Source organism: Phoenix dactylifera, chromosome 16, assembly GCF_051530095.1.
Source record: "Phoenix dactylifera cultivar Ajwa chromosome 16, Ajwa_hap1_PhDact_Kaust_v1.1, whole genome shotgun sequence".
In the NCBI taxonomy this organism is placed as follows: Eukaryota; Viridiplantae; Streptophyta; class Magnoliopsida; order Arecales; family Arecaceae; genus Phoenix; species Phoenix dactylifera.
This window is the reverse complement of record NC_143205.1, coordinates 20,139,790-20,165,505: the sequence shown is the minus strand read 5'-3', so window position 1 is coordinate 20,165,505 and position 25,716 is coordinate 20,139,790. Positions and strand designations below refer to the sequence as shown.

General features: G+C 37.2%; 1 protein-coding gene and 1 long non-coding RNA gene across 5 annotated transcripts; both read left to right on the top strand.

Moving 5' to 3' along the window:
• Positions 1 to 3,079: 3,079 nt before the first annotated feature.
• LOC103716387 (uncharacterized) lies at positions 3,080 to 16,883 on the top strand. Of its 4 annotated transcripts, none has more exons than XM_008804369.4 (14): positions 3,080 to 3,281; positions 3,374 to 3,409; positions 3,506 to 3,604; positions 5,881 to 5,964; positions 6,066 to 6,184; positions 6,956 to 7,057; positions 8,207 to 8,326; positions 8,432 to 8,497; positions 9,472 to 9,538; positions 10,686 to 10,739; positions 12,561 to 12,650; positions 16,072 to 16,104; positions 16,208 to 16,424; positions 16,506 to 16,883. In XM_008804369.4, exons 1-13 carry the CDS (start codon positions 3,186 to 3,188, stop codon positions 16,322 to 16,324), a joined length of 1,083 nt encoding a protein of 360 aa, XP_008802591.1. In that variant the 5' UTR covers positions 3,080 to 3,185; the 3' UTR covers positions 16,325 to 16,424; positions 16,506 to 16,883. The 4 variants fall into 4 exon arrangements, with proteins under 4 accessions (XP_008802591.1, XP_038971056.1, XP_026664214.1 ...); XM_039115128.3 differs by having other exon boundaries at positions 5,872 to 5,964; XM_026808413.3 differs by lacking the exon at positions 3,374 to 3,409.
• A 2,024-nt stretch (positions 16,884 to 18,907) lies between these two features.
• LOC149751160 (uncharacterized) lies at positions 18,908 to 19,623 on the top strand. Its single transcript, XR_016398747.1, has 4 exons — positions 18,908 to 19,046; positions 19,151 to 19,206; positions 19,304 to 19,404; positions 19,486 to 19,623. It is a non-coding gene; the product is annotated as an uncharacterized LOC149751160 (long non-coding RNA).
• Positions 19,624 to 25,716: the final 6,093 nt, after the last annotated feature.

Here is a 25,716-nt window from a genome sequence, read left to right as displayed (position 1 = left end):
CTAGATATGTGCAATATGATCCTATATGAGTGAGCTTGTGTTGAACAAATTAATTATTGTTATTGTGTAATATGTAATGTAAATCAACCATACTTTGGTTGAAGAGAATAAAAATAATATTTAAGAATTAACTAATTCCTTTCGATTGATATTTTTATGAAATTACAGAAATAATCATGAATTCCTTATTAATATTTATTATTAATATACTGACCACTATTTAAATAATAGTTTGTATTGGTTTCAATAAAACACTGGTCATTATTAATAATACAATAAGGAGCTTAAACAATTTTACTTATTAAACTCATTATTTATTACATTCGACGTTATTTGATTATTTTTTAATATTGTTAGTTATTTGATTACTAAAAATATTATTTAGTATATCTGATCATGAAATATAATATAAAGCTCAAAATGTATGCTATCTTTTTACCCCTAAAAAAAAAAAAAGAGAAAAGTATTCTATCTTCCTTATCTGGTATGCCTGGATTGAATAGGCAATATTACTTGAATATTTGTTCGATATTTAATCATGTACAAATTGAATAAAACACTGTAAACTTGTTTTTAATTATTTTTGCAATCTTTGTAATTTTTTTAAGTTAGCATCTATGAAGTATTGAGCAAACTTTTTAATGGTCAAAGTTTGATATCCAAAGACTTGAATTTATAAAAAGAATAATGATAGGCTAAACATATATGAACAAATCTTTAGAAATTATTAAAGAAGGAATAAGTTAGGGACATTAAGCATGCATCTCCAAAAAAAAGTTAATGTATAATAGTGGTATATTTCACTAACTTTGGCATCCAAGACCCATACATAGTTGTAAAGCTAATTTTGCCAGATATATCAAGTATTAAGCTAAGCCTTTCCCTGTGCACTTGTCATATAGTCCTCCAAAGCAATTTTTGATATCCCTCATCTCATGTGCAAACATAAACATATTTTTTTTTGTTTGCTATTTTTGATGCCCCAATATCTTCCTTGGGATTGCTTACTTTATGGATAAAAGAGATATGCCATAAAGAACGTTTAAAAGTTTAATAGATAGTCATAGGAACCTGAATCATGGTCACGAAATAGGATATAGAAAGACAGACGTTGCAATTATCGTGATGATTGATACATTAATAACTGAAATCAGAATAAGGGGATTCAAATTCATCCAAAAAGTTCTAAAAATGTGGTTTTAGACTAAGTTCAGTACATATCACAACCAAAAATATAACAAAAGAACAATTAAAATATAACAATAGATTGGTCACTACACCTTGAGGTATGAGTACCAATAGGGGTTGGCCTTGATTTTTAAATAAATTTGAGGGCCATCTTAGGAGACATCGCGTGACAAATACAACAAATAACATATAGTACTCAGCTGAAATATTGGTTAACCATCTCGTTGGACCTGGTGACTTCAAGACTTATGATCCTATTCTCTGTATCGTGACTAGTAGTATAGAGGAACATGATCATTTGATCCTAATTTTAACTAATCTTTCTTTCTCCATCATAGCAAATCCACATATCCTCAAAAGAATAGGGTTCATTTGTTGAAGTGGGAAAGATGTTCAAGGACAAGTAAAAAGGGTTTCATATATTTTGGATTTTTGGATTGTATCGATTTAACTATAAGTATCTCGGGCATATTTTTTTTGTCTAGATTGGATTTATGTGACATACATGTCAAGTCAAATCGATAATATAGGAATTATAGACCCAGACCCAAGCCAGTTCTCAAAAAAGGTTTGTTTTGATCTTTTTGCAGCATTAGGTAGCCTTACTTTGCATGAATCTCATGAAATATCTACATTTATACTTTACCAATCGCTGGTCTCCATCCAAGGAGCAAATTTTGATGTAACCTAAAGTCACACCCTTAAACTACAAATGTTCAAAGAAACCATATTGGATAGAAAAAGGGACCGAGGAAAAAAATATATGTAGCTTCAAAATTTTCTCATGCATCTCAATCTCCCATACAAACTTATTACACCGGTCCATGGGAGATAGATCACCATGCAAACTCATCATCATGCACGGAGTTTCGGACTAGGATTGCAAGATATAAAAACTATGTATTTTTTTTTTGGCATTATTCAATCAAACATGAAGGCCTCAGCCATATAAATATGCAAAAAATAAAATATTAAAATAAATTGATTTATCAGGATGGAAACATAGATAAAGAAGAACTAAATAAAATAACATAATGTCATTAAAATTGAGATATCCAAATATTAAAAGACACCATAAACTCCGTATTGATTATCAATTTCTTAAAGTTGTTGATTTGAATATCAATAACTGAAAAAACTAATTTAAGATGGTTCAAGATCAACTATAAAATCTTATTTAATATTTTATCTGTCGAAACGAACCAAACTATATCAAGTAATATAAATGGATATGATGTAAGGACTTAATTTGATGCGTTTCCAATATCGGCACAGTTTGATTCATCAGTGGATATCTCGGACCGTTTGGAATCCTTAATTGACGGTTTGGTGATGCATCCTTTCCCTGTTAGCATTTCATCGTTTCCCGTGAAATAGGTTTCGTTGTACGCCACCTGTCCTCGGGGGATGACCGGCACCTGCCCATAATTAATTAACTCAGCTGACGGTAGCAGCGCACTTTCTGACGATTTGCCGATGGATCCCGACATGCACCCAACTGAAAAGGACCGGCATCCTGAGCTGACCTGACCAAATTCCCCCTCTTGTATCCACGCGTCGATCTTCCATTCGGAATTTTTTACCGCGTCTTCCACCCTTCCAGACACCGGATCACCGACCGCTGCTTCCTCCATTGAGATCTGTCCGTGGTAAAGACGATATTCCTCTAAAAGAACGATATGGGCAATCCTAACCGCTCATACCGTATCAATGCCAGTGGGACCCATAGCTGGGGATTAGCGACCGTTATGGGACTCTCGCTGTGGCCCACACGCGGCCATCTCCCACTCGATTGCGTTCGCCGCGTCTTCCACCGAACCATGCAGCGGATCCCACACGCTACCCCGCCTGCTGCATATATTGCACGCTGCACGCTTTTCCCTCTCCGCCCCGAACCAAGGACGGCCTTTACCGTTCTCCTCTCCCTCCTCGATCTCCGCCGACGCCGGAAGCGCACCTGGGCCTTCGCCGGAACCCTAGCTCCGCCGCCGCCCGCCATGAAGAAGCGAGCTTCCTGCGGGATCGTCGCCCTCCTCATGGCCCTCGTCCTCTTCGGAGTCATGACCATGAAAATCCAGAACGAGAACCTCAAGGTACCTCACTTTCCTCCCATTCTCCTCTCTCTCTCTCTCTTCTCCCTCCAATATCCTCTTTCGCGTTCATCTCACCCTTGGATCTTGATCAGATGGACATGCGGCATCAGTCGTTCGAGTCCCCCAAGGTACGGGGCGGGACTATCTTTGTTCGCTCCTCTTCCCTACATCGTGTTCTTTTTGTTTTGCGGGAAGAGAATTAGCGCTGTGGTTTTTGGTTTCAGAGGCGGTTGAGGAACAGGATTGACGGCCTGCCTCGTGGCGTAGTGCAGTCGACCTCCGACATGGAATTGAAGCGCCTCTGGGCGAGCTCAAGCCAGAAGGTAACTATTCCGTATCCAAGTTTCCTCGTTGATAAGTACTGCTGAATATTTTTAAGAATACAATTAATATATCTCGTGCTCATCTTCATCTTTAGCCGTAATAATGTCCCAAAGGTTGCTCCTAAAGGCGATTCCTTTTTTCCCCTAACCATTTGTGCTGCATTTAAGTGGTTGTGGTGTTTGGGACTATAATTGATAAGAGATGAGAAGTGGAAAAAGAGCCTGCAGGCTGTGTAACAGCTGATGGTTTTGGGAAAGTACGTATGAATTTCCTTGGGAATTTAGGAATATCTTGCTTTGCTTGTTAAGCTGGCAACTGGGAAGATAACTGTGAAGTGGAGGCGGGAGCCAATAACTAATGTGGCATATAATGACCGGCAAGAATGTAAACAGAGAGGATATGGACATGCTATTTCTTCATTGGATATGAATACAGGTATAGAAGCTGATTGTATCTAAAAAGTAGCAATCATATTTGATGTAGATCAAAGAGGATAGAAATCTGGGAATAAGGATATCTAATATACATGGAAATAACTATATGGATAAGTACGCAGTAATAACTATATTTCATGCAAACAGATAAACGTGCAGGAAGATGACAATGGTGTGATTTAGTGGAAATGATTAGTTATGTGCTGCAATCCCGTGCTTGTTGACATCTCCATTTATAAACATTTGAACTGTTGCTTTGGGATCCAATTACATGGCCTACATTGTGAAGTGCTCTTGAATTGAATATTATCATAGCACTTTTCTTTTTTGTTTTCTTTTTTTGAATGTCGGGTGGTTATTCTGAGATGGTAATTATGATGGACCATCAATTTGGTGGACTGTGATGATGGACTGTCTTCACTTTCTTTCTGACTATAAGATCCGATCATCCTCTTCTCATTTTCTCTTCATGACTTAAGATCATTAATCTGGTTTGTTCAAAATAGACTTGGATACTGCTGCAATTGGTGCTGCATTTCAGTCTTGTGGTGCCTTGTGTGGGTTGTAATAACAATTTCATTTTTATAAGGATCATGTGTCCTTTACCCTTTTCTTTTTGCAGTGTTTTTCAATGTTTTGACAACTTAACTCCTTTAAGAAGGACAACAAGTACTATTTTATTTATTGATGGCTTCGTGCATTTTACATAGATTGACCACTTGCACCATAAATCTCAAGCATGTTAACTCCAAAAAGATTCATAACTACAGTTTTGTGTTGCAAAGACACAGAAAAAAAAAAGAATGAATGTAATCAAAAGAGGTCACAACTTGGTTTGGCACTTTTTTCTGTCCGGTTACAGAATCAGAAATGTGCGATCCAGACAAAATTTTGAATCATGCATGAGCCTTTTATTGAATACTCTTTCCAGGCATTTCCATGGAATTTCAAGTAGTTTTCTTGACCATGTATCAAAGTAGATACATGGGAACCATTGAATTTGTATTCTGCTGTAGATTAGATGAGAGATGTTTAAATCATGAAGGTCATCTGCACTGCAGACTTAAGGATGGTGACACAGATCACAAAGTCAATGAAGCCACATCTCAAAGATGAATATGTCTGATGCATCAGTGACCCATAACATAAGTTTGGTGAAGATATCATAGATCTTTGTCATTTGTATACCTACAATGTCTATAAGTTTTTTAAATCTATGAGTAAGTATTAACAGTCTTCATTAAAAGGAAAATCCGTATAACTGAAAAAAATAGAAGCTATAATAACAATTAAATATGTTATATAATTTTTGTTTTTGTATATTATTTCTTTGAGTTTTGGCTTACAATTCAATATGTGACTAGTCTGCTTCTTATATTATTATCTTCACTCTCAGTTGCAGTAGCCAATAATCTCCCTTGCCTTTTTATGCTAAGAAAATCCGTGAGCTGGAGCACATTCTTCCATCACTTTGGCTATTGCTAAGTAATACCTTTTAGCCAAAGGTAGCAAGGACCTGATATGGCTTCAGAAATCAAGGCTCTATAATTGTGCTTTTTGATCTGTATATGCCTAAGAGTGCTACTATCATGTTTTCCACTGTTATCTTGTGCTTACATCTTCTTTTACTTACGTTGGATCAAAAATCAAATGAGAGAAAAATAAGCCTTAATGGTTGTGTCTATTATATCATCCCCTCAATTACAAGAGAGAGAAATGAGGAGTCAGTTCCAATGTTATTTCTTGTAATGGGATGTAGCGATTGATTGCCAACATGTTGAGTGATAAATTTGTGGGCGAATTGGTAATTTCCATCTGATAATATTTTCCAGTATTTGCAGGATATTAGTGGGAACTACACTGCTCTCTTGGCAATGGCTGTTGGCATTTCACAAAAGCAGAATGTGGATATTTTAGTGCGTAAGGTATGAATGGATTCTAGCATTGTAATCAGAGAATGCTGAATTTTTGTTTTGTATCTCAATTGGTGTTTTGCTAATAAATACTTACATTTTTTTTAGTTCAGTTTCTTATAGATAACTGTTCCATTATACTTTTCCATTATGATGGTAATGTGGATGGATGGCGTGATCTAGAGTGGAGTGACAAAGCAATACACATACTTGCTCATAACCAAACAAAATGGTAATGTTTTTCTCTCCTTATAAGTTTATATCTATATCTCGTTGAAATATGATAAATCATGGATTTAACATTCTCTCCTGAAGATGACTAAAGATTTTGGGACATATCTCTTCTTTTTTCTGAAGTTGTTAACATGTGATGTGATTGGAAGCATGTTTTGGGATTTGCGGGCTACCCATAATCTGAATAGCGCATCTGTGGTTTCCAAGTACCAGTGTGTGCTAGTATTATATGGTATCATATTGACATATGGTATGTTTTTATGTGCCAGCACAACAAAAAAAGAGGGTACCAGACGGGTGTTTTGCTATGGTGCCGATATTGATCACACCAGTACTTAAATGCTTGGTGGTTCCATTGTAACTCATTCTTTTCTTTATATTAGAGGCAATAGCCTAGTCATTTGTAAAGTCATCACAAAAGATTCATATCTAATGTGTTGTCCTCGTATGCTTACTTTTAATCTTTGTGTCAGTCTCAATATGGATTATATAGTTTTTGTTCAAGTTTCTGTACATGCGTCCAATAGTGTGATTTCTGTCTCCATGGTAGAACTGCTTCTTGCTACATGGTAGAAGTTTCTTCTAAGGTTATGTATTTGCCTTTTGCTCTGATGAAACTAATGCATTTTCTCAAACTTGCTTTTCTAAATCTTGTAAAGACACATATATGTATATACATATATCCATAATATGTGAACACAACATTTACATGCACATGGTATTGTTCAAAATTTATTGATACATTTATGTTTATGGCCAATTGTTGCAGGTGGTTTGCCAAGCGCTTTTTACATCCAGATGTCGTGTCTACCTATGATTATATCTTTTTGTGGGATGAAGATTTGGGTGTAGAGAATTTTCATCTTGGAAGGTATGTCTGAGGCCATTTGGAATTGGTTATTGGGCTGCAGAACTATTAGATATGATGTTTGTAGTGACTAGAACTTTCAAAGCTGGGATTTCTATTTTTCAATGAGGATCTCTTTCATTCAAAGATAGAGGCATAGTGCCTTTAATTCTATATCTTATGGTGTTTCAGAAAACTTCTTTCAGCTAGACAACTTAAAGCAGTCATAGGATCACAAAATGCAAGCGAGCTATTATCTGGCCTTGATACTATTACCACCTCTTAGAGTGGATCTTCATGAGTACAACCTTTTCTATTTGTTAGTGATTTTTCCAGATCAGCCTTTCATGAGGGATTTATTGGATTGCTAAAATTGCTAGCATTACTCACTTGAGGAATTGTCATCAACACATAGTAGAAATACCATTATTATAATGCATATAACTTTGGAGATGGGTCTGAAAGTCCGGCATTTAAGATTATCGAGCCTGCTGATTTCAATCACGGTATTATATGTATGTCTATTCATCTGTCATTTATTTTCTCTCAAGCTATATAGAAGGGCTATAGTCACTAACTCTTTATATTGGGTTAATGCTTCAAACCAAGGTTTCAACTATCAGACCATTACCAGCCAGTACAAGGCATATTGTTGCCAGCCTGGCATGGTAACAGTGCAGGTGCTCAGTATGCCCCTGTACCGATGCATGGTACATAGGTCTCAACTCCAACAATATACCATGTGTTGGCATGGGGCACACTGTATTGCATCATATGGACCCGTATCAGTGAGATACTAGTAAAGGGTCTGTTATCGGGATTTAAAGCCTTGCTTCCACCAGTAGATTCATTGCATTCTTTGAACCCATCCTATTTGCTCCCAGCATTTCATTGATGCAGTCTCTAGATTTTTCCTGATTAGCTAGCCTAGTCTTTTCATTCAACCTTTCATAATATTAAGGGTCACAATTGTGGAGATGGGGACAAACTAGAGATCAAAATTATTCTGATCTGAGAATGAGGGACTATACAGATTGGTTTTTGTAATACTTCCTCAGAACAAATTGCAGCCTGCTCAACTGGCTTTTTTTATTAATATTGGCAATCATTGTTGACTGCAGAAAATCCTATACATTATGTTATTAACTAAACTTTTGATGGTTGGATGTCCAGATATTTACAGATCATGGCTTCAGAAGGGTTGGAAATCTCACAGCCTGCTTTGGATCCTGATCAATCTTCCGACATACACCACCGTATTACAGTCCGAGATAGAAAGGCAAAGGTGCACAGGTAGACAAGGCATTTTCTAATAGTTTCTTTTTTTTGGAGCACTTAACTTTTATTTTTGACATTTCTTTTTTTAATTCATCATCTTTTATTCTTCTGTTACTTAAGGCGGGTATATGATTTTCGTGGAAGTTTGAATTGCTCCGATGAAAGCAGAGGACCTCCTTGCACAGGGTAAAGGTTTCTACTTTGGTTTCCACTGATTTGTACATCATGTGTTGAATTAGCCTCTTGAGTTTTTTCATGTCTGCATATATCTTATCTCTTTCTTTTTTCCCCTTAAAGATATATATGATTGCAAGTGGATCACCCTTCTTTTTCCTTTTTTATACTGGAGACCTTATCAAAACACCTAATAAAGATTATTTGGTTATGCTATTCTAACCTTTGTTTATTTCAAAGTCTAAACATTTCTTTATCATATGCTATAACCTCCATCCTTGTAGTCTTATGTTATTCTAAATAGTTTACTCTATAATTTTCTGGGAACGTGCTCCATTTCATATTTTCTAATAATCATCTGGTATGCTGACTTGATAGAGGTATGTAACAACTTTTTGTTGTATCAAATACTAAGAATATTTAAGTGTGCTTGTTTACTAATCATTTGTTCATGGATCCATGCATCTGAGGGCTGTCCTTTCAAGTAGTTGCATGTCTATATATTTGCTGGAAGAGTACAATGTCCTGAACACATGCATGTAACCATGTTTATTAAACTGACATCTTATATGTACTCCTGATTAATTCTTGGCCTCTTCCTTTCGTATCTTTCTGAATTTTATCCATGACCATAGAGTTGCAAAATCTTTTATCTCAAATAATTATGATTTTTATTGTTATATATATATTTTTAACTCGAGGTGGGGCAGACTGGAGCCCTATCTTCTTTTATTACAGCAAAGGTGGAATTCAAACTTTTCTCAGCCATTTTACCAACTCTGCCATTGGCATCTTCATATGATTTCCAGTTTTGCTTTTCTTGGATTTTGGTTTGATGTCTGCCATCTTCTGCACCTCTCAGTTCATCATCATTCCTTAGATATCATGATATAAATATTAGGGAATATAGTGGCTGATATTGTACCAACAATTTCTTGCATCTTTCTATTAGATTGAAATTCCACCAATTTATTTGCTGGTACCAGATGGGTTGAAGGGATGGCACCTGTTTTCTCTCGAGCTGCATGGAGATGTGTATGGCATCTCATCCAGGTACAAAGTTCAAAATATCTACATTCTTTTGCTTGCTTATTTATTACTTGAAAATGTCAAGGCATTCAAAGTTTCAGAAAACTCATACTAGGCCCTGATTCCAGAAGTTGCCTGAATATTATATATAAATGCAGTTTTAATTACTTTGGAACATAGCTTCCTTATTTCTTGCTGGAATTCAAATGCTGAAACCAAAGTGCTTGTTCAAACATTTCTGGTTATTCTAGAGTCACCTTGGCATTGGATTGTTTGTGGAACCAAGTTGTTAACATGCATCTTCCAATAAAACTTCAGTGCAGTTGTTTATGCTCGGTGAATTGGGGTTTATTTCGGAAGGTCTTCACTGTTCCCTTTTCCACTTATCTTAGTTCACTGCTGTCTTTGCTTTTGTACAGTATTATCCTTCACCTGTTAGTTAAGATTATGGCTGCTGCCAATTTACAAGCTTGCTCTTTTATACTGCAATTCATGGTAGAATGCTATTTGAGCTCTGCATCCCCACATTGTATTCAGTTATCATCTCAATTAGCAAAACATTTTTCTTATTGTTGTGAAGGAACCCTTGCCAAATCTTGCTCATTTTGCATTGGTGTTTTGGTTACTGAAAATGTCAGGAAAAAAGATACTGGACATAAATCACTCTTCATTTCATAGTCTCATCATTTTCCAAACAAATGATAGTACACTTAAAAGTGAACTGGACCTTTTTCACATCTGGGCACGCAACTGAAACTAGGAACTTCTATCAAAAAAAAAAAAAATGGAACTTGAGACAATGAAATATCCACTACAAGATAAAATTGGACCGTTTATTCTATGCACATAATCTTACCATATGCTTTTCAGAGCTCATACATTAGATATTCATGGATGTGGTGGCCCTTTCCTCTGGCATGGCAATAATGATCCTGTTGTTATAGAAACTTTAATAGAACTATTAGTTGGTTTCTTGGACAATTATTTCTTAAGGGGTGCTAGGTGCTCAGATCTTTGCTTTATCATGGTTTATACTCTTTCTTCTTGATATTGCAACATGGCTAATACTCTTTCTTCTTGATATTGCAATGTTATTTTCCCTTAATAGTTCAAGGCATCGCGGTCTTCCTTGTTAAGTTGTGTAATGTTGTTGATACTTGATGTTATGCAGAATGACCTGATTCATGGATGGGGGCTGGATATGAAGCTTGGATATTGCGCTCAGGTGATAGAAATAAAGAGATTAAGCTCATCATCATTTGTTAAATTGCATTAATCATCTAAGAATTTGATCTAATAGTCTGTTATTATTGCAAAGGATATTATCTCTTTCTGACAATCTGAATCTCCATCTATTATTATTCATTTTAGCATCATGTGATTTTCTAATATTTTCAATTGTGCTTCATTCTGTGAATTAATAATTTGATGAAATAAATGACACTACTGATTGAATGTTTGATTTTTATGTTTTTACTTAACTACTTCTAAGATCCCTTTCAGGAATTTAAAATTGACATATCTTCTGGCGTTATGTTTTCAATGAAATTTGAATGTCCTCCTTGGTCAAATAATTGAAAACTCGAGACTTCAACCAGTACTAATCATCACAGTGCAATGCCCTCCAGTCAACATAGTGTTCGCAAAAAGTCAATGTAATACAATGTGCTTTTGCATTTATGTTGTCCATGTTCATTGTGTACCATTTGGAGGAACTGTTCCCTACAATCCTCGCCTTTTGCTAGAACTGTCAAAAAGTGACAAAGAAGACATCATCATCATAGTTAGACAATGTTAAAATATCAATGAGCATCATATAATTTCTTGCATTTTTCCAAATGAGCCAAGTAACTAATATGGCGAGAAAATTGAATTCTTTGTGTCCAAGTAAAAAACTTGATACACGTTATGTTCAAAGCCATGGCTGTGGGTATATTCATTAAAAGTGCAATCAAGCTCAAGCACCAGAACTTTTGATTTTCAAGTTTCATAAAGCTCTCTATGATGCATAATGACAGAAACAGTTAAAAATATTGAACTTGCTGGTAATCTGGTTTGGATGCTTGATCTAAAGTTTGATGGTAAATCCTCTGGTAATGTGGCCCTGATGAGGATTTATGTTGAATGGTCTGCTTTGTATTTTGAGACCTATGGGGTGAAGCACCTTGAATAAAGTGGAAGCTCCTCCAAGCAATAAAACTTTCAAGCGAGTTCATGAGAACTTCTAAAATGCACTGATAGTGTAAGGGATCTTCACTTGTTTATGTGTTTTTTGGGGGGCTAGGTCTTCCATGTCTGTTAGCCCTCAGGTATACATACTTTGTTTCTGGAATAAAAATTTCATGGCTTCTCCCTATTCTTCAAAAGAAAAGTAGAAGACAGAGACTTCTTTTTCCGTCTCCTATAAATTCAGAAAGAGACAAGCAGCCTACGCTTCTCTCTACACTTGGTGCTGAGATCCTTAGTTTGCATATATACTTGTGTCCATCAATATTCATGCAGAAACAAACACCGAGTTCTCCCTTTATCTGTAATTCATTTTTTGCATAACTGCCTATAGATGAGTCAAAAGCGGAATTACAACCACATCTCCATTGTATTCATAAATTGATCAGATGGCCTTAATTTATGTAAAAATTATCAGATTGATGCTTTTTATGCCAGTCAAAAAAGCAGAATTACAACCACATCTCCATTGTATTCATAAATTGATCGGATGGCCTTAATTTATGTAAAAATTATCAGACTAATATTTTTTATGTGATTTTGGCAGATGGTCATGCTTGTTTTGCTCATTAGTTTATTCACATAATTTCTTTTACCTGAACATCAGATCAAGCATATAGCAAACTGCCTGGTGCTAATATTAGATCTACAAATATTTTTGTGATCTGGAAAATGAATATTTAGCGAAAGAAATCTTCATCCTTTTTAATATTAATTCTGGAAAGTTATTTACTGGCTCTATGTTACTTTTATGTTTTATCATGTTGTACATATACAAAGTGCATTTTAAACATGTACAAAGTACTGCATGGAATTTCAGGGTGATCGGACAAAAAAGGTCGGGGTGATTGACACCGAATACATCATTCACCAAGGGATACCTTCCTTGGGAGGAGCATCTATTAATAAGGTTCAACCTTGTCATCATTAGATATTTTCCCCCCTCTTTCCTTCTTTGATTATGATTCTATGCTGAAATTTAAAGCAAAGATGCATCTGGAAAGTGTTGGTTTTGTTTTTTCTGAAGAGATTTATTTAAATTCTTGGGGTCTTGAAAATTATTTAAGCAATTATTATTGAGTAGATTTTTCTAAAATGAGATTCAAAAAATGTATATTTTGCATATATTCTGAACATGATCATGCTGATGGAACTTGTTATATTTGTTCTGTCAGCTATTTAGTTATGTTGCTATTGTTTTGCAATGATGCTTCATCACTTATTCTGAGTGAAGGAAAACTAGAATTAAGCATTCAAGAGCCATCCGCTTACTTCCCCTTGTTCTAGTTGAGAATAGCCTTGATGACATGAAATTAAGAGAAAAATGTATTTTCACTTTGAGCAAAGAAATCTTCTCACCTTTTAGCAGAGTCACAATCATTAGATGCAAGAAGAAACAACTTTCTTTCCTAGCAACGTAGAAGCTCTTAGATGAACCACAATAAAGCTTTCATATCATATTTGTACTGGATCAGTTCCAACATCCTCTTTATTGCTCCTTTTGCAGCAAGATCTGAAATCTATGCAAAGGGTGCATCTCCACTTCATCTTTTTAATAAGGGAAGCGGCCTTGTCCTGTACAATAGCTTGATAAGAATAATCCTGAGTGTAGTGTCAGAGTCTTGTCCATGCAAAAAATGCCAGCAGTAGTAGCTAAGATAGAAGTGTGACAAAAAGGTGAAACCAAGAATATGGATGATGAGACACAATACATTTTCCCAGCTTTAAGGTATCTCCTGATACTCTGGCTTGTATAGGTTAGCATGCAAAGAACTTGAATGAGAGACATCAGTACGCAAGTCGGCAAGAGAAATTTAGAGGGTCATTCGAACACTGTCATAAATCCAGCACATCAAAGTAACAAGCGGCATGACCTGTTAAAGTCAGATTTCCAGGAGCGCACAGTATTAATGGAGTCAAAAGCATGCAGAAGTAAAGCCATGAGATGCAAAAAAAAATCATGTTACGCTAGATCGTTTAAAGTTGCACAGCAGTTGAAATACAATAAGCTTATAAGAGATGGAAGAATTTCTTTGAATAGGAAATTAAATCTAAGATGTATTTGTAGAACACTAATGTAGACATGCCTACTCGAGCTATTTCTGCCATGTGTTGAAAAAAGCCAACATGTCTATTATAGCTGCTCCTCTGGTAGCCATGCGAGGGAAATAGTGGGTGAGATCCCTAATAGGGCAAGTGAGGGCTGGGAGAAATGTTTACAGTGGATCACCTCAGTCAGTATTTAGAATTTCCAGTTCTGGTCTGTGCTGATCTGCATGTATTGTTTTGGGCCTGTATTGGCGCCAGCACAGGTCTGCACAACACTTTTTTTTCTTTTCTCGTTTAATTAAAAAAAATATTAAGTGCTTTTTCTTTTTTTCCTCAATTTCAGCATGGTGTGGCATGTGTGGTAGCATGATATGCGTCTGACCTGCATGCCAACTGGCGCTAGCACCTGGATCCTTTCAATTATCATTGCTCAAAAGGCTGCATTAAGTTGACGTGTTTATCTTGATGCAGTAGTTGTCTATTAATGGGCTTAAGCTGGAAGTTGTGGTAGGATTTTGCCTAGTCACTTATCCTTAAGAGCTAGGCATCCGCTTTGAACCTTTATTAATTTATTAAAATTAGTAGAGTGACTGATAGCTAACCTTACTCCGTGCTCCCACTTCCTAAGTGTTTCCTTTTATCTTTCTTTTTTGGAGGCAGCTTACCTGTACCCACAGCTCATCCACAACAACTTCTTGTAGCTAGATCAGCATCGAGAGGTTTGAGAGAGTTCCACGTCTCATGAGCCATGTGAAACTATCCATATTGGAGTTGGTATTCTGAAATAGTGCCCTGATGATAACCTGCAAAATAAGCACCGGAAGAATCATTTGCAGGATGGCAGCAGCAGTCCAAGTGAAGTAACAAAATGCACACAAGATGTGCTCTAACAGTAAAAGACTAGATAAAGTAGTTGATTGCACCTAGGAATTCGCTGCTTATAGTGGACCTACTATCTTGGCCAGATACACCAAAAAAAGGTGGATCCACTATAAAGGGCAGAGAAAACAGGGCATAAAATATGGTAAATGACTTGAAAAAACGGCAATAAGTATTAAATTATGCTGACAGTGTAATGAAAACTAGAACTTATTGGTAAGAGAACTAGAACTTAAAGGAGGTAGAACACAAAAACATGATTGAAAGATTAAATATTATCAATATGCTGAAATTGAGGTTTGACAAACAGTGACAGGATGCACTTTGTCCTGACACTTGAGACAATAGATGTCTTGTCCTGTCCCAGCCCCAGCCTTTCACTCAAGATGGTGCCCCATCTAACACTTGGGATGGTGGTATATCCGACTGTCCCACCCGGACTTAAATCCTGACTCGTAAAACAAGGGAAACAAAAAAAGGATGGCCATAAAGGCAGTAAAGAAGAATTTCAATCATTTTTTGTTTGAAGTGTGTAGCAAATAAAAGCTAAAATTAATGAACAGACTGGAATTGGACAATTCATGGTCGGTAGGTGACTCCTGAGTTCTGATATCTCAACTGGCTCTATGGTGAGGAGTCTAGGGGATGTTCAATCCCCTGTAGCAATTCACTGTCATAAATATCTCTTAATTTGATCGGATATTTGCAGTGAGTGAGGAAAGGTTTGAACTGCCAAATCTTGAAGATTTTAAGGGTAATAAGGAATACCCCTTGTAGTCCTGAATGAACCCCGATGAATGATTTCAACAAATATTCCTCTGGAGGTAGGGAGAGTAGGGGCTGCCTGTACTCATCTATTCAACAGCAGGGATCGGAAGATGATGATAGCTAGATAACAATCTTCAAGGTTCTGCAAATACATGGTGAATGCCCAAATTGAAGTTCTCATGTTTTGCCATCATAGAAGTTTAGTAGCAAATATGTGAATGCGGTAATCAGTGAAGGGTAATTATGCTTACAAGAGACTACCCATGCAGTATTCACAAACATACAAGAATAGAATGCGCATAATATACATAACAATAGCTTCATATTAGACTTTTAGAGGAGATTTATTGAGATTTTGTAGATTCCTTTAGTTACAAAATAGATTCTTTCTTATCTGTCTTGTAAAGATGAAACAAGACAAACCTATAAAAACCAACATGTAGTTAAAGCCAATAGTAGGCCCACTTCATGACCAAGTGCTCTTATTTGGTATAATCCCTCGAGTGATATAAGAAACTCTTGCCTATCCCTTTTTTTCAGAGATTTAGTTCAATAGGCACAACAATCCCTATTGTTTCATACATGAATGTTGACTTATATCATGAAGTGACTTCAGTTCCTTTCTCTTATTACAGGCACCAAGCAAATCCCTGGATTTAAGAACTCATGTAAGAACAGTAGATTTAACATGGTTCCAGCAGAAAATAAGATAAAATTTCATTACGACAATGATCAAATCTGTCATCATTCTTCCATGCTATCATTCAACAGATCAGAAGACAGTCAACAGCTGAGCTGGAAAAATTTAATAAACGCTGGAATCAAGCTGTCAGGGAGGACAAGGAATGGTCTAAACATTTTGAAGGCTATGCCCGGAAAAAAGGATGAAATGAAGAACCTTTGTCACCTTAAAATATTCATATGTCAAAGGGAAAGCATTCTTATCATTCTTTTGTCCCATTAACAGCCTACTTACGGTGTAGTAATGGTAAATTCTTTATGACCTCTTGATCTATTTATTCCTGACCATCTATCTCAAGTTCACTCTCTTAACGTTTCTGCAAAACAGGCTGATGTTCACCAAAGATATCGCACTGTATGTTCCTGTGAGCTCAGATGTACATTGCACATCGGATTGCTGAAGTTATCAAGGGTTAATATGAATGCCAAAGATGAAGAAAGCAAGAATAAGTACGACACAATTCCTTAGTACTTGTTCTCTCCCACCAAAGCATCAATTTTGTCCAGTTGTATGGTAATCATATTGATGCTCTGATCCTGAGATTTTGACGGGCATTTTAAGGAAAAAAGCAAACAACTCATTAGATTTTCTCCATCCTGTTACTGGATTAACCACATCGTTTCTTATTCTTAAATATGTTACATCCACTCAGGAAATTATTTAGGTCTTTTACATTGTTTGAATCTATGCCTTAACTATGAAAAATCCACGTTATTTGACTTGAGTGACATGATGAAGTTCCGGCAACGTCCAACCTACATCCTTGAGTCAAATGATGTCATAAGCGTTAGCCTATGAAGCTCATTGAACAGCTTCTGTACAGAGAGGAGATCTGGTTGGGGAAGCAGGCTAATCTTTACTGCTTGTTTTGGAGAGCAACGTCCATATAGCAGGTTTCAGTTCTGTTGTTTGACCTCGTGCACTGCTAATCTACTTGCGCCTGTGATTTGGTTACAATTAAAACCAACATTGTTGTTTGAATGATGCTTCTCCGGCTTGATGGGTGTATGATCCATCGAGTCATCATGAATCATAGGAGTGCGGGTGAGAGAAGACCAGGCTTTGTGCTTTCATTCAAAAGACATGACTGGTTATGTTCATGGCTGTTATGATTTATCATTGAGGATCAGTCTAATGAATGTTTTAAAGATGCAAAAACTTGTTTCACGATTATTTTTTGGCTTTAGTGATGGTGAAATATGAGAGTTTTGGATCTTTATATCTAAACAACTTGATAATTTTTCTACATTTTAATATTAGAGTATATTAGAAATTCCAAGATAAAAGTTTCTACTTCTGCAAAATTTTGAACGACAATCTACTATCTAAGTGATTTTTTGGATATACCATTATTTATGTTAAATACATTACAAGGGTGTGCCAGGGTTATTGTTGTGGGCAAACGATGGCAGGAAATTTTCGTACAAATTTGATGTATGAAAAAAGTTCCCCAAATGTTTGGTAGGAATTTTAAAAAATCAGTTTAATAAAAGTAAAATTAAAGGATGTTTCAATTTTTCGCTGTAAATTGGTTTGGCAGAAAAGGTTGAGAAGGTAATTAGTTATGCACAATCCATAAATCTAGACGTTAGAAGATTGAATAAGTAACACATACCTCAAATATTCAAAATAGTTTAAAAATCATTTGGCCCATGAAAAATTCAGGAATACTTCAAGAACCTTTCAGTATTTTGGAAAAAATTGTAATTGTGTATGACTCTTTTAGAAAAAAATTAAATATGTGGTACATAACATGTCCCAAGAAAAAAAGGAAAAAAGACAAAGCTCATATGCACAATAATATTAATCCTGCTCAAAATCTGCCTATATCTCGATAATCTTAGTGTGTGATCGATTGCTGGGATGAACTTAAACCGAGATAAAGGTTTATCTTGGTCTATAACAGGCTCGAGAAAGTTCAAAAAAAACTTGCATTCCAAGATCTTGGCTGAAAGATGATGGCTAATATCAAAATAACGACAGACATGGTAAAAATGAGATCAACCACCATTAGGCAAGGCGCATGGAAGGTGAAAAGAGCAGATCATTAATTGTTAACCCCTCTTCAGCCAACAAATCAGCTACAATTGGTTAGCTCAGCTGATATCTTGATATGCCCAGATCACCAGATGCACTGTTCTATTTGATTTGCTACCATATCATATGGTCCACAGGAAATCTTAAATACCATGGTGCCTTCCGGTTATTCTTCACCATATGCTTAGTGCTAAGGAACCAAATTACACCAAAAGGCCCAACTCAAATCAGCACCTATTAGGTGCTTCTAAGAAACAAGCCTTTAGGGCTGCCAGCCATGTGCGACGCATGTTAAGGGATGATGCTATCTTACTGGGGAGAGTGACTCGGCGATGGTGATTGGCTAGGTTCAGGATTGAGCTAGGGAGGCGGGGTCGCATCTCCTGATTTAGGACATCCGGCGCTTGGTAAGAGATTGCATCTACTTTAGGGCGAACCACGTTTATCGGAAGGAGAATGAAGTTCAGACTGGATGACCTCCTATATGGCCTATTATTCTAGCAAACTTTTCTGGTCTTCTCATGCATGTGTCCCTAGAACTATTAGGGATATTTTATTTTTTGACTTTTTAAAGATGTATCCACACTAGAGTAACGTGAAATCCAAAAAAAGAAAAAAAAAACACGAGCCAACTTCCATGTTTATTTCCAAACGCACGAGATAGAGTTCAAAAGAAACCAACTTCCATGTTTATTTCCAAACAAAAGATAGAGTTCAACAAAACAAAACCCTAACAGGAATTGTCTTTATTGTTGCAGGGAACTACAGAAAGACCAGGAAAGGTGGAAGAGAGCAAGAGCACGCACATTAGTACAAGAGAGTGAAAACAAGGTAGAGACTAAGAACTCCAAACTTCAAGAGGGAGGCACCAAATGCTCAGCATTTTGGAACACATTTGTTGCACTTAGCAATACACTTCTCGTGGTCTTTTGCAGGCAAGTTGGTGCATTTCTTGGAGCAGATTGCCGCCTTCTTGTGGCACGCTTCTTGGGTCATGCATTCCTTCCAACTTTGCTTGCTTTCTTGGATTCTCTCCCCAGTCCTCGTCTCATCAGCAAGCACATTCTTCTCACTTCCCACCATTGCAGGTATGCTGCCTGAGGCCTCGTGCACCGTCGTCGTGGAAGCATTGACAACGGCAATGGCAAGAAGAACTATGATCAGTAAGCAAGAGCTCTTCATTTTGCTGGTATCTTGCTTGTTCCTTTCTCCTGGTTTCCTTTCTTTCTGGTATGACTGATGCCATGGGAGTAGGTTTAAGTATATATAGGGATGAAGCGATGCCGTTAGAGCTGGTAGTATGGCATGGTGCAACAAATTCAGGAAATGGAAGTGGCGTGCTGATGAACATGGACAGTGTGAACTATAGGGGAGAATGCCAAATGCATGAGAGGCTTAAATGTGTGAGTTCAATTAATAGGGAAGAGCAGTTGGTAGGATGAAGTTGCACGCAAGGAAGGAGGTATGCAGGCCAGGTCATTGGTGGTGCCATAACTGCTTGCTTGTCCCATTAGACTTACATTTTGATGAGGAAAATCATTAGAATTGCATTTTCCGATTTAGAACCACAACAATCTATATGATATTTCTTAAAGTTCATGACTATAATTGTTCTCATAGACCACTAATTCATGTTTGTAGACACTAATGCCTGATAAGAACAAACAGCGACCTCTGCTAACCACTCAAAGCTGCATTTTTTCAAGTGAGGATCTTCAGTTCGATTTTTGTGCCGTATATGACATTGTAATCTGGTTTCAGGTGAAAGCATGTTCTAGTGGCAAACTCCCATATATAGACACTTGATTCCGGTCCCTAGTTTTCTCTCAATTTTTTTAATTGTTGCCCGCGTCCTAGAAGATTTGCACCTTGTCAAAAATGAAGCAAATTACACGTTGTCAGTTGGTCTTTGCTGTTCTATATCCTTTAATTTCGAGTATCACCGAGACTTGAACATGCATTTCCACTACATAATTGAAAAAATAATCTAGTTATAACCAAAAAAAAATATAGATCCTTAACCAGATATTTGCTAATCAATTTGCCAACAGGGGCTATACTGAATTTTTTTAAAAAAAGAAAAATGAAAAATCTTCACAAGGCTGAGCAAACACAAACTGGGGCCAGGACAAAATTTGCATTCTAAACAGAGAAGTTTTGAAGTGTAATGTTATGAAACAAAAGCCTTCTTCATGTGCAAGTTGATTGCCAAATCTTCCAAGCGCAATAGTTTTAACATTTTGAAGGGGTTCATGCGAATTTGAACTAGTCTTGGAACGCGTGATGCGGGGACTAATTCATACTTAGCAGAATCAAGATTAACTAACCTGCTGAAAAGTTTTGAGTATTAATTATAGATAGGCCTCTGGCGTATGCACATAATACTGCTTCGATTTTGAACAAGTACTGGTGCTAGCCTTGCAGGGACTAGTTCAAATCTAGTAGAAGCCTGAGTAGTTGTAACCTCCAAAGAAATGTGAATATTATAGATGAGTATGTGATGCATAAATGTAAATATATGAACCCCTCATCCAGATTGAGCTGATCTCCAGCATCCTTAGACCAACTAAACATAAAGAAGTTCTAGTAAATCTCGCTTTGTTAATGGTTTCACTCGCCTACTTCCCTGATTACGTGACCAATGAGTATTGTCAGAATACAAAGCTGATATCTTTCATAAGGATTTTATTCAGAAGAGAACACAAGCTCGAAGACGAAATCTACTGAAGAGATTACCAGAGCGAGACATTTTATCGAACAGAACGCGGGGGGAACAAGATTAAGAGATACAAAGGTGGGGAAGCCCAGAACTACCTCACCACCGTAGAAGGCGAACAACGCCGCTGCCTCCGCTGCCTTCTTCGGCCGTCCACCGTTGGCAGCTGATCCTGCTTCCGGGAAGAAAGCATTCAAACTATAATAATATATTATTTGACAGGGGGTTAACTGTGAAAATGCTTATAATTTACATTTGAACTAGTCTCGGCGAATGGCTTGCGGAGACTAGCTCTTATTTGCTAGAAGCATATTTACACATATCTCCCTATAGAATCCGAGTATTTTAGATGTGTCCTATACGTATGAGTGATGCGCTAATCCCGACCCCCCGCGACGTGAGGAGATTAGTTCAAATTTGCTAAGAGTAAAATTACACCTAACCCCTAAGAAACGTGAATATTTTAGATAAGTGTCCCAGCTTATTTACGTACGTTTCTGCTAAGCTTGTAGAATTATTCCCGTCAATAGAGCATGCGTAGAATACTTCAAATTAATCCCCCTATAAATGTCACTATTGCTACCAAATCCAGAAGCGAATTTTTGTGGATTTATTTTTGGACCAACCCAATCCATAGGTCCATGGGTTTGGATCTGGTCCCGGTCAGCTCTGAGCATGTCTACTCCTTCAATTCCTAAAGCAGATAGTTATCTCACGTACAAATTAATTTTTAAATCTAGTTGGCCAAGGACTTGGCTCAGTGCAGCCTCTCTTTGAAAGCAGGAAGTCATACTAACAAGATTAGTTCATTGGCTAGACGTTTCTTTTTTCTTGGTGTTCCAGAGTTTGGAAGATACCTTTAGGATAAGGAAATATGATGCCAAAACCAGGATGAGGCTGCTTTACGAATCAAAGTCCGGAAGTTTGGCCACTCTGCTTTCACTTTCCGATGTCTCTTGGATCCAAGCATATACTTGTGTCTTGTCAATTCCCAAGGTGAAGAATTTGGCCAGTCAATCGTATGAACCTCTAGGATCAGTCAAAATACTGCAACTTTGATGGAACCATGACTTTGTTTTATTCTGCTTCATTTCATCGATCCATTGCAAACTTCTTAATTTTATAGGTTTTCTTTGACGAAGCTGCCTGTATTTACCAGTTATTGCTGGAATTTTAGATCATAGGCCTCCATTCGAGCCACAGTACTAGCAGCTTAGCTGGGAAATTCAGGCAAGCAGCATTAACAGTAGGCCTTCAGAACTTCAATGCAACAATTGCACCACACAAGTCTCGAGATCCCACAACGATCCAGCACGTACGTTGAGCTTCATGTTTTTCCATGCAAGCTCTGGATTTATTTTACTTTCATGTGGACCTTTGGAACACTAAAATTTGTTCAAATGCTATTTATAAGGACAAAGGAACGCCGGTTGTTTTGTTTATGAATGGTAATCGATCATATATAGATCGGATAGATCATTATCCATATCTATTTCATACTCGTCTTAGAGCGAGACAGAATGGGGTTGGTAGAGTTAGACAGGACATGTAGAGGTAGTCTAGCCCGAGTTTGATCTTGTTTCATAGTTTTTAAAAGTTAGGTAATCAAAAAGAGAATGCATCCCACCCTATTAGGGTTGCGTCCGATACCCAATGGGGCGGAGTTTATTGAAGTCCCTAATCTCATTTCTAGTCTAGCCCAAGTTTGATTTTGTTTCATGGTTCCTAAAAGTCAGGTTATCAAAGAGAAAACGCTTTGGGTTTTTTTGTTTGCATTGGTTCCATCTTATCCTAATAAAAGCTTTTGTTGAATTTCATGATGGGACCAACTGGTCCATTGGCCATACTTGCATCTTTTTTCTTTTCTGTTTACATTGGAAATTGATGATATTAATATTTTAGTCTCTTTCCAAGGTGCCACCTTAGTAACTTAATTGATTTGACTGCCGTACTCGAACGGGCGTGCTTGAGGATTTGTGGATTCTGGACCCCATGGAGCTCCCACGCCCTGCCGTGGAGGTCTAGGCCTCTGGGAAACTTAAAAGTGGTCTTGGAAGAGATAATTTGATCTTTGTCCCCACTTATCTATGATGGCTTGACTGGAGGAGATAATTTGATGGCTTCATTTGATTCTTTTCCGGTGTTGCAGGGCAGCACTAAGCTCCTTACGGTCCCACACTAAATTGTAGAAGACTAAAGAAAGACCAGAGGTTACAAGCAACTAAGTTTGGCAGAGGAATATGCTTGGTTTAATCTTCCTCTATCATTGCCATGCTTAATTTCGACCCTGTCTGCTAATGTTAAAAAGGATTTGTTTCCGTCCATCCGATTACATTTCTTTTTTCGTCATAGCTCATAAGACGATCTGTTAATTATTGTGATATTTACGCATGATGGAAGTAGTCCATCCGATTACATTTTTTTTTCATCGTAGCTCTTATACATTAGAGGCAGCCGTAGTGCTCGAAAGAAAGATAGTGATATTTGTAGAGTATGTTTCTTTTTTCTAATTTAAAATAACTACAAAGATTTTAATGATTATGTTATCCTTAATTAATTAGAGAAGTGTTTTTAGGTTATTATATCTATTCAATCAATAGCAACGCACATGAGCTTAGTGCTTATTCCATGTTGACAAGCTCAGATAACACCAATGTGGTCATGGACATTTTTTAAAGGCCATTGTTTAGAATAGCATGTTTCCATCAATGGCTAGTCTATGAAAAACATAGCAAAGAAGCTGATTGGATTACATTGTTAAAGCCGGTAGGGTTTTACAGAATTTCCTAAAGCTTGAGCGCGAACCTCAAACATATTATCAGATTGTCGAGTCCTCATTTTTGAATTAACATCCAATGGCTTAAAAGATAATTAGAAAGTGCTGAATAGTTACTCGAGCTAGCTAGCTTTCTAATCATTGGGTAGGAGGGATGCTTTAAATTTAGAACAAATAAGTTTTAAAATTAACTTGATACTAATTAGCAGAATATGTTATGTGATTAACAGCCACATAAAGCACAACTTTAAAGGATATTTTTAAGGACTTTCATTAAAGACAACTAGGTTTTTTTTTTTTTTTGGTACAACGACAGTTCACACACAACGGGTATGAGTGCAGCCCATAAAGTTAAAAAAAATAAGAGAATACAAAGAAAATAAAACCGAGACTTAGAAAAATTTACAGACAAAATATTAGCCATTGATCCTATACGATTTTTTGCAGTTATGATTCTATGATGAGATTTTTTTTTCATTTAGGTCCCCCCTAAGGAAGGACCACCATGCTTGAAGGATTTTGCATGGGCTGTGGGCAGAGTACTTGAGTGTGTCAATGATAAATTTACATTGCACCAAAATCTACTAACTTTGGACTTCTTCATTTATCTCAATTGAATAAATTTTTGTGTGGCTAAGCCTTCCTTCATCTCAAAAAAAAAAAAGAAAAAAAAGAGAGAGAGAGACTTTGGACTTCTTCATGTCTTCATGGGAAAACGTCATTCCATTTTCCAAGTACTCCTTCATATAAGCTCCAGTTTCAAACCTTTGCGGGCGTGGAGTTGGACGCAACCGAGCCGGCAATATCCAATGCAAAGGGCTTGTGGCCGTAGAAATCTCTTGCGACCATTTTTTTCTCTTTCCTTGGGCTACGTCCATCACCTCGTGTTCGCTTTTATTAAAAGATCGGGGGGATTAGTTTGGCGGTGAGGTTTGACGAGAACTCTTCGAGCACAGTGGTACGGCCACCGACACAACGTGGCAGAGTACTACATGGGCAGCTCTATGTCCCCTTGGAACGTGCTGATGAACGCGTCTCTGAACCAAGCACTAAGCTGTTCCCCATCTAATGTATGCCCTCCACTGAGATCATTTCCACCTAATCATTCACTTTTTTGAGATAAATTTTGATGGCAGCATTGCTGAAAATGAAAGGGACAGAAGTGTAAGGTTCGTCATCAGGAACCACATGCTAGAATAGTGGCAGTAGAAGGTCGGCGGATCTTCAACTCGTTATTAGTGTGCGCCGAGCTTCGAGCTGTCTAAAAAGGTGTCTCCTATGCGAGACCGGTACTGGGCGCGAACCTTCTTCTCCTTGAAGGAGACTCAGTCATGGTGATTGAGTGGATCTGGGGTCGGGGCTGCTCAGTCGAAGATCGCACGCTGCTCTACAATATTCATAGATTACTGATGGAGGGCGACTCCCATCAAGCTACATACGTATATCGAAAGGCGAACAGTGGGACAGACTGGATGGCTTTCTTTATGGCTCACCACACTAGAGGCTTCACCTGAGCAGACCACGGGTCTGTACCAGAGCTCTTATGGAGTATTTTGTTTTCTGATTTTATTGGCTGCATTCATATCCGTCGTATATGAGCAGCCGATGCATTAAAAAAAAAAGAAAAAGAAAGAAGAAGAAGAAGAAAAGGAGGAAAAAAAAGGGACCATTCCCCTTAGTTTCAGTCAGTAGGCACAAAAAGCCAGTGAACTAAGTGGTCCAGTCAATTAATATAGAACGATCAAATATTTGGTCAAAAACTCTTGTGGTATATTGGACTAATTGGCCTTTAAAATGTAAGAGAAGGGCCAAGCTGCCCATGAGGAGGCCATACCCAAATGGATGGGATGGAGCTAATAAAATCATAATAAATTAAAGGAGAGGGAGAAAAAAAAGAAGAAGAACAAGATACACAATCTTGCACGAAGCTTGTATATGATTTTTCTGATTGGAGTTACAGAATACACAGAGTGGAAGATCTTGTTATATGTATTAATGTTTTCAGTAGG

Bases quoted from the DNA above. Each gene is read 5' to 3' on its own strand.
- LOC103716387 (XM_039115128.3), top strand. From the start codon at position 3,186: ATGAAGAAGCGAGCTTCCTGCGGGATCGTCGCCCTCCTCATGGCCCTC. The intron at 8,498-9,471 runs GTAAAGGTTTCT...TGCTGGTACCAG, and splicing joins AGAGGACCTCCTTGCACAGG to ATGGGTTGAAGGGATGGCAC. The intron at 9,539-10,685 runs GTACAAAGTTCA...GATGTTATGCAG, and splicing joins GTGTATGGCATCTCATCCAG to AATGACCTGATTCATGGATG.